This window comes from Colius striatus, chromosome 5 (genome assembly GCF_028858725.1).
Source record: "Colius striatus isolate bColStr4 chromosome 5, bColStr4.1.hap1, whole genome shotgun sequence".
Taxonomy (NCBI): domain Eukaryota; kingdom Metazoa; phylum Chordata; class Aves; order Coliiformes; family Coliidae; genus Colius; species Colius striatus.
This window is the reverse complement of record NC_084763.1, coordinates 47,301,714-47,314,571: the sequence shown is the minus strand read 5'-3', so window position 1 is coordinate 47,314,571 and position 12,858 is coordinate 47,301,714. Positions and strand designations below refer to the sequence as shown.

The 12,858-nt window shown below is 34.3% G+C and overlaps 1 protein-coding gene across 4 annotated transcripts in view; it reads right to left on the bottom strand.

Annotated features, from left to right (window-relative positions):
• Nucleotides 1-543: 543 nt before the first annotated feature.
• The window catches only part of CUL2 (cullin 2), a 47,891-nt gene continuing 35,576 nt past the window's right edge, over nucleotides 544-12,858 (bottom strand). For 3 of the 4 annotated variants that reach the window (XM_061996786.1, XM_061996785.1, XM_061996787.1), the window contains 5 exons: nucleotides 11,172-11,238; nucleotides 9,798-10,000; nucleotides 7,165-7,266; nucleotides 6,325-6,441; nucleotides 544-1,965 (listed from right to left, as the gene is read on the bottom strand). In XM_061996786.1, coding sequence (XP_061852770.1) covers nucleotides 1,834-1,965; nucleotides 6,325-6,441; nucleotides 7,165-7,266; nucleotides 9,798-10,000; nucleotides 11,172-11,238 — 621 coding nt within the window. In that variant the 3' untranslated portion in view covers nucleotides 544-1,833. The remainder of the gene's footprint in view (nucleotides 1,966-6,324; nucleotides 6,442-7,164; nucleotides 7,267-9,797; nucleotides 10,001-11,171; nucleotides 11,239-12,858) is intronic. The other variant, XM_061996788.1, reaches the window with a different exon arrangement.

Sequence of the window (12,858 nt, the reverse complement as noted above, 5' to 3'; positions counted from 1 at the left end):
CCACTTTAGACAAGAACTTACTGCATCATACTACACTCCATTAAAAATCCCACATCTTTAAGACATAAATCCATTTTAAAAAATCTAGATCTTAGTGTAGTGGGATAAAATACAACAAATGTGGAAGAAATGTTTAGTGCCCTTCATTGTTTATTGTCCTCTATTCAGCCACAGCAAAATCCACACAAGGAAAACATATTACTACTTCTTGATGCATTTCCTAGTTAACTATAGAAAGTTTACTATACCCTCCAGATAGCTTATGACTGTGATGCCACTTAAGAGACAGTAATAACCTCAGAGTTGGAGAGAAGTCTTTCATATAGCAAAGAACTGGGAAACGAATAAAGAAGGAAAAAGCTCATCCCAAAAGTTTCTTTTCCTTTAAAATTAATTTTTGATCTGTGGACTTTTAGTAGGTAATGAAATATCACACAATCTAAAAAAATATTGCAAATAACAGATTTCTATATTTTTATATGCACACAAATATGATTTGGCAAAAATAGAACATTTAAAATTAACTTAATATTTATCCTGTCAATGATAATTGCAGATATAGCCATAAGGAAGCTCTTTCTGCAGTAGGCATTCAGTATGTTCACACTCTTAGTGCTCTTAAACACCATTCACTTCCAATGGTAGCGTTAGTACCTTTTAAAATTATACTTTATGTGAGAGTGAACAGTCACCATGCCACCCCCTGATGAACAATGCAAGACATGAGATAGGACAGGGATTTCCTGTCCTGCTAGAAATCTAATGGGGGCAAAGGAAAACAAAATATAATCCAACCATTTGAGTCAGGAGGGAAACTAAGAAAAAAAAAAGGGCTTACATGGAAGCCAAAGGTACCTATTGATGTTGTGTTTTTACCCAATGGTGTAGTGAAACAACATTGTTCAGTTATCAGTCTGCTATATTCTTTCACATTACGAGGGTGGTTTCATAAGCCACTTACCTATATCTTTGATGTTCACGGTAACCATTCCTAACTTTGTGAACTACACTACTTAAATCCCCTCAAACGTCTGTTTATCTTCTCTTGTAATGTATTCCTACAGTGTGAGATTAACAGACACAGAGTAGGCCTTCAGGCACTAAGAATGTAAGTCCACCTAATCTCAAGAAAACAAGATGTGCACTTAACCATAAATATTTTTGTATAATCACATCAAACGTAACATACTTGGCATTTAGTTTTATATAAATTAGTTCTTACATCAGATCTACTTCTGAGGTTATCCAAAACCCAAACACATAACATTATTTTTACTCTTCCAGGTCTGAATAATATTTACAGACATTAATGCTATATTCATTTCTACAATCATTCAAGACACATTATATAACTTTATTTTTTTATTTGACAAGCAGCAGTATCATGTTCATTTTTTTTACATTTTAATGTAGATACAATTATTAGGTTATCTGTCATATTACAATATTTAGGTTTTTTGTTTGGTTGTGGTTTGTTTTTTTTAAGTCTGTCTTAAGATACATTAAAAAACATCAACTGCAAACGTGAAAGGGGAGGGGGGGGGGGGGGGAGTTGGAAAAAGCATGGTACCCAACCAATTTTCCACATTTCAGCAATACTTCACTCATTCTTTTAGTAAAGTTTTAAGAAATGTCAAAATGACATGAGCTTGAAATATCTATAGGCATTTTCATTGACGCTCATGACATGGCACTGGTGATGTTGTAAACAGCAGAAAAACAGGGGCTGCCAAGTGACCAATTACGGAGGCACAGGCCTGCCTCTTCCCACAGGAACACACCAAACAGTGACAGCAATGATCTCCTTACAATCATACCTGCAGGATTGCAACATCATGCCACATAACTGTATTCATCTGCAGAGGCCTGGCTTCGCTCTATGTACTGTTTGTCTATAAGAACTTCAATACACTTCTTAATCATGCTGATACTTGGGTTAAATCTAGCTCTTGATTGGCTAATTACCTGCAAAAGAAAGACATGGTTTCTGTGTTATTTTTATTTATGACAGTTAAAATTGCTATAGAAACACCCACTATGGGCTTTAAGGCAAATTCAGTATATTTATCTTTTCAAGTCAGGATTAAATCAACCTGGAATAGTTCATTTATAACAATCAACACAGCAACTCTATACAGTAACATCAGGACAGTTAAACTGACTGCTCAGCTCATTGGTTCAGTTTTGTCTGCACGTTAACTAGATCTTTTCAGTCCTCTTGCAATCTTCATCAGGTTAAAAAAAGAAGTCACTATTATTAAAGTTTAAGCAAAGAGAAAAATCTGTAAAACCATAGGTGTCTTTCCATGCTGGCTTTGCTAACAGACTTCCCTTTCTAGACTAGGTCTCTTTTACTTCTCTATCTACTTTCACCGTTCTGGAATATTTTATTTCTGGACTGGCAAAGTCATAGTAGTCTTAATTGGAAATTAAATGCCTGAGAAATGTGTTAATCTTTGTTTAATAATAGTTTAGACAATTCTGAATGCTTAAATTTCACTTGATTGTATGTATCCGAACTACCTCTGAACACAATTTTCTTCTCATCCATCACCACTTTTGTTATGATAAAATGATACTTTTTAAATAAAGATTTGTGAAATCTGCATTTTCTTTATGGCATTAAAAAGACATTTAAAAGACATGTAAGAAGGTATACCACAAGTTACCAAAAACTCTGTCTATAATAAGAACTTACTCATTGAAGCACAGTTTAAATATACCAAAAATGCAACCTATTTTCATCAGAGATTCTACTGCATTAGAGACCTAAATTTGCAAGAAAAAAAAAATTTCTTTATTGGGAAATTTGCTGAAAAGCCCTAGATGACACTTTTCATCACAAAAGACCCAGCTCAAGTAGCAATCATTCTGTAAAGTAACACTACTTCATTGCTGCTGTAGCTGCCAGGGTATGAGATGTGAGCTGGATTTGCTGCATTTGATCTAAGTTCCAGCCCATGTAGTGCTGTATTACCTGGTCCCACAAGGCACTGAAACTGCTCAGCTGCCTGGAAGGTGTAAATGGAGTCCTACCACTGAGCTCTTTTCCTATACAGCTTATGACAATCAGGATGAACCTCTCCTTCTTCAGTTACGAATACAAACCTATGATTTGGTGAGTTCCATCAGGCTATGCTGGAACTTTGCAATACATACAGTAGAAAATTTAACGTAAAAACAAATCTATATGTATATTGTGGAAGAAACTGCCACTGCAGACAAAACTTGACATGTCTCTTAATAGTTCTGTTTTGCCCATTCTCTTGTAGAAAAAAAGAGAAGGAACTGTGGTAACAGAAATCTGAATATCTGTTAACTTGGAAAATTTTTCAAACAAAAGATCTTACTATTCAAGTATCCCAATATATTTTGCCTCTAGTTTCTCATTTGTTCTGTAAAGAAAGTGATTTTTACTTTATCTGAATTTCCTGTTTTCTCTACAGCTTTTCATGGCTGGCTTGGTCCCAGGTCTACAGATTGTTGGAGCCAAACAGAACTCAGCAGGTAGAACTCACCCAGCAAACCAAACAAAAAGCTCAAAAGACCGAGTTTTGTTGGGCTAGCAGCCAAGGGTCTGACACATTCTCCACAGCAGTACAAATGAGAACAAACCTGGTGCTAAGAAACTAATAGATGTGCTCAGATTTCACCTAACTTCAGTCCTGCCCTCAAACTGATTGTCTTCATCATCATCCTCAATGTATTTACTTAGGGCAGGGAGTTTGTTTTGTTTTGGTTTTTTTTTTCAAAGATAAGACAAATAAGAATGATGGATAGAAATAACTCATGGTCAGGATAAAAAATGTTCTAGGAATGACTGCATTACCTTTCCCCTCCCCTACTCCCACTGGCATTGTTCATTTTAAGTGAAAAATCTACCTCTTTCTGCAGGTGACTGCAGCATGGAGCTAAAACTATCAGGGCACATCCAACACAATGAACAATTTAGCAAAGATCACATGCTGACATATACAGGTCTACCAAGGACCCCGAGTATTTTCTTGGACACCTCACCCTAAATGAAATGTGTGGTGCTGCAGTATAACTGTTAGAACTAGAGCTAACTAAATTAAGGCTAGGAGTCTTTCAATCATCTCCCTAACAATATTATAATCCTGCCTTTCCATCTCAGAAAAAGATGTTAATGAGGTGAGAAAATATTAACCATTCATAGTAAACAGACCCTCCAAAAGACCCATTCTTACTCGTCAAGAAGTTAGACTAGAATTTTGCAGTGAATACATTGCATATAAAAATTCTAACAACAGTAAAAATGTCACCATAATTATGAAAAATGTTACAAATGTACGTTTTAAGAAATAAAAAGGCTTTCAATCAAATCTTACTACAAAATTAAAAGGGAAAAAAAGAAGTTGAACAGCCAAGAACTTCATTATGCATACCCTCAAAGTTTAACAGAAGTGATGGTTATTTACTTTTTAATAAAGGTCAGTCAAAGGTCAGCTTTTTTAATAAAGGTCACACAAAGCTGAACAGGTCGAATTCAGAACCCCATGGCAGTTTGGCCTTGTTGATACAACATCAAGGAAAGCCAGTTACTAAGCTCAGTGCAGACATAACTAGGTAAAATTTCCACTTAACATGAGATTCTCATTTTTATGTTTCAGCATTAACTATACAAAAACCATATCTCTAAACAATTTGCTCTAAAATCTGGCAATAATTTATGAGGTGCCAGTATATCACAGACTGATATCTGATTTCACTGACTGAACAGACATCCAACATTTTTAAAGAATCAAGTTCAGGTCCCAGTAACAGTTTAGCTGAGACAGCACAGAGACTGGCATAAATGAATTCAGAGTATAAAAAAGAAGGAAAAATTAACCCTATTGGATTTTCGTAATGCTTCACATTACTACTTCAGGTTTTGCAATTGCTCATTTAAGGCTACATTACATTCCCACACTATCCTGCAGCATAGATACAAATTCTTAAAAAGTCTTCAGTTTAAAACGCTCTAATCCATCTAAAACATTAGTATTTACAACTGAGAACTACAGACTAAATGACAGAGAATATGATCTTAAAAAATGCCATAAATTTACTTAAAAGTTAAGGTAAAAAACCAAAACAGGTGGATGTAGCTGACGATAGATAAATATAACACCAACATTACTCTCTACCTAGTTTTTAACTGAGTAATAATCAAAATATCCACCTTTCTTGCAAAACATGAAAAAGCTCCTTATATTAATACACCACAGTATTCTGCAAGAGCAAAATGCTGCAGAGGTGTGTCAGATAGTGTCTCCTGAGTTCAAGGAAGAAGCAACGAAAAAGGATTTTTTATTTCTGAAGCAGGGCTTGCCTACTATTTTCTAATTTGAACGGTAAATTATGAAAGGATTTCATCATACTTGCATGAATGATTTAAGTAATGGGAAACCAAATAATCAAAGATTTTGAGAATAACCTACACTGCCTCATCTTTTAAATATCTTAAATCAGATAATTCTTAAACTTGTTTTCAGAGCATTTGTGTACAGGCACTATTTCAATATCCAAAACCTTTAAAATGTCTCATGTTGTACGTTTTGGGCTTACAAGCTCTCCATAGCTGCTTTTCATTTCCTAAAAAATAAATACAAAGTGCTGGGTGTGGTACACGGTTTCCTCCATCACCACAAGACACCAAACACACAACAGATCTCAAAATGACTGAATGCCTCTCTGACTCATGTTCAAATTGGTTATATAATGCAAGAGTCTCTCCCACCAGTGTGCTCTGAGACTATCCAGCGAGGCTCAGGAGACAAGAATGAGTTAAGGCTGAAGAATTAACATCTTGGAAAGCTGAGAAAACTAAAACTGAACTGGTTGGTAGGCAGAAAGGTTAGAATAAGAAATATATTCAGGCAGGCAACTAGCACAGGTGAGAAAGTGGGAGATAAGTGAAGGAAATAGCACTTCCTTCCTTCCTAGATAGTGTGTGAAAGTTCACAAATGATAATCTAGAATCTCAAAAATCTAGACAACTGTACCACTTAATGAAAAAGAGAGATTAAGAAGTACAAGTCTACATATTTAAGATAACTTTTAAAATTTGAGCTTTGATCTAGAATAGAATTACATAAGTCAAAATTGCCTAGGTGGTTCTGTGCAAACTCCATAGCTTTGGCAATTACTCTTACAGGATGCAACATCCCTCAGCATAGAACCTGTGCCCACAGAAAAGAGCAAGCACAGGTTCATGCTTTAGTGCTAAGACATATTTACAAGACTGAGAGATCACAGTTAGTGCTCCAGTACTGTAGTTCAAAGTAGATGCTAATGACAAAGAAGAGGATTTTATCTTACCTCCTGAATAAGAGCATTATGTCGCAACACTTTACGTGCCTTCATGATACGGACTATAGCAGCTTGAAGATACATTTTTCTGTCTTCATCTACAGCACTTCTGGTCTGCTCCATCTCCTGCAACACAGAAACAACAAAAAAGCTTTGAAATATAGTAAGACCAATAAACACTTCATAAAAGTATCTTGAATCTATACTTTTTACTTTATTAAAAGTGGTCAATTAAAAAATAAAATAGGTGCAGTTCAATTCCAGACAAAGTACTTCCATAAATCAAGAATATCAGGTTTCATGAAATGCAGCAGGAAGGTAGGAGAGAGACATTTAAACCAGTGTTTTTTCTGAAGAGAAAAACAGACAGAATTTACTGTGGCAGCATATATGTCCTTTGTACAAAATCCTATGTCTTAGGAGATAGAGAGGGAACAACGATTCAACACTGGAGTTAACTTTAGTTGCCAAAGGACACAAAACCACAGGAAAACAGAGTTGATTTGTTCTGCTGATCCTGGAATAAGTTTTTTTCATAAACGTCACCAACAAAACAGTCTTAGGTAAGACAAGCTAAATGTCGATTCGCTTGGGTACAAGAGGAATAGCTCTTGCCTCTCTTTACCTTCCACTTTCTCATTCTCTATTCCATCTTCTTCTGCCTATATTTTAAATACAAAAAACATCTACAGTGCTTAAGTTTTGAACTTAAAACAATTTCTTCACAGTGATGCAGATCTTACACAGTAACTCTTGCATCTACTTACACCAAAATAATACAATAAATTCAATTTTAGAACAAATAAGTTTCCTGAGCTGTTCAAGACAGAAACACCAACGAATACTTGCCTGTGGTGTGTCTTTCTGCATTGATGTAGTAATTTTAAATTTTGTTCGTTTACTGCTGAAGTTCATATTTAATGAAAATGTAGACTCTGTCTCTATATCTTCCTGCAATAAAAAAATCTTCTTTAAAAAATCAGAAATGGAACCAAAAACTGTCAACTTTGAAAAAAGTCACTGTTAGGGGTTTGCACACAGACAAACAATTTCTGATTTGTAGTTTGAAATACTAAAATGGCACTTGAACCAGGTAATTTTTGAAGCTACAGTTTAACTAAGTTAGAAATAAAGTCTTTTTTAGGAAACACTATAACAAATATATATATGAATCTTGTTAGTGAGTCAGTAGGATTAATGAGTTTCATTAACAAGTCAGTTCAATATTCAACAGATTATTTAGCTGCAACCACTCTCCATACAAACTCTTTTTCTCCCTTATAGGTGGCAGGATTTGCATTTACTTATGGTAAAACCTCAAGACAGAGCTGTTGTTTTCACAGCTATCACTAATATTGCCGTCTGGAACTTCACAAAAAGCATCTAAGCTTTTGTTTTTTAATAGCAGAAACAGTTGACAAACTGCAACTTCCACAGTTCCACATCTATGTGTACATTTCTAATATTGTTCCTGATAGACGCAATTCTTTTCCACACATAATAGTCCAATTATTTGACTAAATGGTAACTATTCCCTGCAGTCCAAACACCTCCACATTCCAATAACAGGTTGACCTGACTGATCTTTGTAATTTCCAGAGTCTGTACAAGTATTACCAATTACCAGCAGAATGAAGTTACCGGGTTTCTTACATTTTGGAATCTTGACAAACCATGGTTGTCTCAGGTGCAAACACTTTGATAAACATAGTTAGTATTTATCTAAATACATACTCAAAGCAGGGTTAATTCTCATTATATATTCTGCAACAAAAATGATCTTTTATAATATCCAGGCATAGTATAGAAAATTTAACATGCAATATCAAGAGCTTAAAAAATATAAGCTAACTTTAAATGTTTGCATTATTCTGCTTACATGGTTGAGCATAAACCAAAATCAATTGTGTTATATGCATGAACTCAAAAAGCATGGTTATAATGGACCAATAAACATTTTGCTAAAAGTTTATTTTTCTCTTTTTTTATCATTTAAAAAAAAAATCAAATAAGCAAAAGCAAGCTACATTATTTAATATGCTGTATTTTCCTGTGTGGCTCAGGTACACGTAAAGAGAAGTTAGTGTATTAATTTCACTGCTTAAGCCACTGAAGTTCACTGGCTTATTTATTAAGTAAGCTGATAGATTGGCTACAGATCTGCTTTCACATTGCTGGATGGACTGCAAACAAAACAGAGATATCTGAATAGAATAGCCTGGAAGTTAAAGAAGCAGAAAATGCATTGGTAAAGATTAAAAGGGTTGGAAAGTTGTACCATTCACTCCTCAACGACATATGCTTCAAGAAACCGGGAAAAACCTTACATAACAAACAAAAAAATGGAAATCCTTTAAATAATGGGAAATCTAAGATTATGAAAAGTCTCACTGTTTTCTGTGATAGCTCCCTGAGTTAAATTTCACCTATGGTTTAGCAGGCATCTTCCCAGCCATTGTTCCAACCTGAGCTCATTTCTAGATATTGGAAGCATGTCCTGTGCTTCACCCAAGCATCAGATCTTGCTTGTGATTTCACTTTCCATTTTCTAATATTTTACTGGTTAAAACAAACAAAAAATCAGCTATCAGAGCAGCTTTGGACTTCTCTTAAGTGAACAGCCTAACTCAGTTTCTTCTGCCTGATACTGTCTGAATAACAGTTTGTGAGTTAGCTGAAGCACATCCTAAGGTTTCTATGGTATACATAAGCACTTCCTAAGTGTTTCTTAGGTAACAGACATGGGCTTGGCAGTGTTAAGGGAGTGGTTCGACTTGATAATCTTAAAGGTCTTTTGCAATTGAAATGATTCCCCGGTCTGTACTCTTCACTGTATGGAAAGAAAGGGTAATTGGTTTCATGTGAGTTGTACAGAAGTATGAGGTAGAGACAGAAACAGAGTTTCTATCAACCATTGCCTTAACCACAAACAAAGCTCAAGATATTACTGGAATTCCATAAAACTCATGAAATGGTTAAGTTCGGCAAATTGCACCACAAATCCTTTCAACAAGCTCTCCTTGCTCTCTCTTCTCCTCCTTCTTCCTCCTCTTGTAATCTTGTCAGCAAGGAAAAACACAGTTGCTGTTACTTTTGGTCTCTTAATCCCACAAATATTTTTTCTTAGGATCCCCGTAAGACTCTTTGGTTTACTGCTTGGGCTCCTTCCCACGACTGAGTACAACTTTAAAAGTGGTGTATTAAAAGAGTATCCCCCTACAACAATTGCAGTGAGTCTAAAGCCATATGGATGAAGTGCAATAGGAAAAGTAAACAGTCCTAGCGTTGTTACTTTTACAGCATACCATGCTACTACAGATAGAGAAAGCCTATATGACATAGTCTGCTTCCTCCTGTCTCTTAAAATATTTAGGAAGAAAAAAAGCAAACAGCAGATTCTTTTATGTTAAAAAAAGTCTTCAACTTCTATTAGAATCACACGACTGAAAACATGAAACTTTTAAAATATCAGGATTGCATACCTTGTCTGAGTCATGGTTGATCATTTTGACATCAAGTAAAGATTTGATGGTTTTTGTCAATTCCTTCTCGTTCATTTGTGTACTGTCCTGAAGCTCTCTGTAACTTACAGTTTCGCTGTTGTTGAAGGCAAGCAACACTGCCATTTGGTATGTTGTGACCATGGCTACATAAGGTTTGCACAAATAATTCATTTTTACTTCACCTGTAATGATACAAGTAGTATTTTATAAACTGGTGGAATGTGCTGAAAAGTCATCTGAAACCTAACTCCTAGTGCTCTTTGAACATTTCCAAACATTCAATTCACACCATTTAACACTTGGAACCGGAAGATGAAAACCAATGTCTTGATTTCTACATACATACTGGGATCTGCAACAAAAACTCCTCTGATTAACTGCAACTACTAGCACAATAGTGTTTTTAATATAAAAGGAAACCTACAGAGTTGAATTTGAATAATACAATATAATGTATAGCAATAAATATTTAAATAGTCATAATGGTAATTAAATAAATAAATAGTAAAAAAAAATCAGTGCACTGCAGTGCATAAACTTCAATTACTAATAGCTCACACAGAATCACACAACACTGACTAGAGGAAAACTGTTCTAACAAGATTTATGAACAAAGTAGAAGATTTGTTCATTATTTTTTTTTTCACAATATTCCTAAAAGCTTTCAATTCCTCTGAAATTAAAAAAGCCAATAAAAACTCCACAAAAAAACACTCAACAACAAATCCAAAAAAAAAAAGGAATTAAAAAAAAACCTAAAAAAAAAGACTGAAGAAATCTATATGCTGGTTTGCTTTTCATCTCCATGTAATATGTTGTGGTGCTTAGCTGTTGAAGCCTGATACTGAAAGCACCTGAAATAACATACAATGGACTGATATCAAACTAAGCTACAATTTAGGTATCTCTTCTGGTTTTTAACACATATGTCTATATAGTAAATATAAATGTAATTAATTATTTATATGTATTTAATTAGATACCTCTGAGTAAAATAGCATAATATGCACTCTTAAAATTACTTAATTTTCAGGAAAGGGACATCTGAAAAGACTACAGAAATCATTTCAGAGCAATTGTTACTAATTCAGCAGTTCTGCAGTGCCATTTTGTAGTTAAAGTACAACTCTAGTTTTACTTGGATTTAATAAATCACAGGCAACATATGGAAGTTTACAGAACAGAAATATTGGAAATACTAAGCAGAAACTATTAAATTATAATACAAAATAAGTCTATTGACTTTACACATGACAATGTTCCAACTCTGAAATCTGTTGCCATTCAAAAAGGACTTTTAATGAACAACTGTCAGCTGTATAGAACAGATGTTTAGCAAAACACTTATTTTACCTGTACAAAGATAATGTAACCACGTAAGCTTCCTTCCACTAAAATGCTGACTGTAAAATAATTCAAACTGCAAAACAAAATGAACTTCAATTAGTCACACATATAACTACTTACAACAGGTTATTATCACACTAGCACCCTAGTGAAGAAACGCTGGGTTTATAGTCACCATACTGGATGCAAACACTGCAGATCAATTTATGACAGCATTGTCTTTTTGAAAATGGGTGATGACTAAACATCAGTCATTTACAGAATTACTTGAGCATGTTAATATTAACTTATTGCCCGATAACTACACCAAAAATATTGTTGATACATTCATACTCTCAAAGTATAAAAAACTGTAGCTAAACAGTGTTCCAAAGAAGTATCGACTCGACTAAAATTAAAATAATTTCTAGAAGGTTTTGGCAATTGATCTTGTTAAGTCTTATTGTTCTGTTCCTTCCAATTCCATGTAAAAACAAATGTATTCTCTTAATTTTTTCACCTTCGTGACATAAAAGTCATATTCCGTGACTTCGATATCCTATGTAAAATCAATTAAAAAAAAAATCAATTGTATAGATTTGGGTTTTTTTAACAACAGCCTTCAAAACCCACAAATTTTTAGTCAATATTATTTCCCACAGTCAGCTACACATTGACTTTCACAACGAATTTCATGTTACATTGCTGAATATAATTTTAGAGTGAATTCCAAAACAATGAACTTGAAAATGGGTCCAGTTTTTGGCACTCTCCGATCTGGATTTCGGGGTAGATGCAACTAGATAGTTAGCAAATCTCAGAATCAAAACATGTATACAGATCCTCACATTTCTGTTAAAACCTTCAAAAACCTACTTTCACAAAGCGGCACATATTTACGATTTGGGAAGCAACATTTCAAAGATGTGCTAACATCCAGAACTGAAGCATTCCCTCAAAATCAGTATTTAAAAAACTTTATATGCAAAATTAGCAGTAGTAGTAAGGCTAATTCCTTCTTTTTTTGATTTTTACATGAATTTCTTGTCATTGAGATGTGCTAAATCAATCATTCTGGAAAACATTTTTCCTGATACTTAAATTACATAAAGACATATAAATACACAGCAGAATATGAGCAAAAAAATTACCTTTAAGCAAGAAAATGCCTTAAACTTTAAAATTGCTCTCCTTTTTAATAAAGAAACAAAGATTTTAGGTATGTGCAAGTGAAAATTAGCTATGCAGTTAGAAAACTGGCACTGAACCCCATGAATCTGGCTACTGTAAATTAGATCACTTTCCAAAACTCTAGATATGCTATTCCTAGAAGACTCTTTCAAAGCTGTATTTATGTACCATTTAAGGTCATTTCCACTAACAGAGAATAAGAGATAGGCAGGTATAAATGACCTTTAAACACCAAATTTAAATTGAAGCAGCAAAATCATCTTATTCTTGTATCAGTCATCAATCCTGTCATTCCTGGGAACTAGAAAGCCAAGGAGAATCTTACTTATTCCATGGGCTAAAATGATGTAGAAAAGTTTCTCTGATAGGAAGGGAAAAAAACAAGATTTTCTCCAAAGTCTAATGTGAAAGTTTATGGCAAGGCTATGTGAGCGTGATAATTTTGCTTGTAAGGTGAAATATAAAAATGTGAATTTCTGGTAGCATTTTAGTGGCTAGGGCATTCTCTTGGATGTCCTCTGAA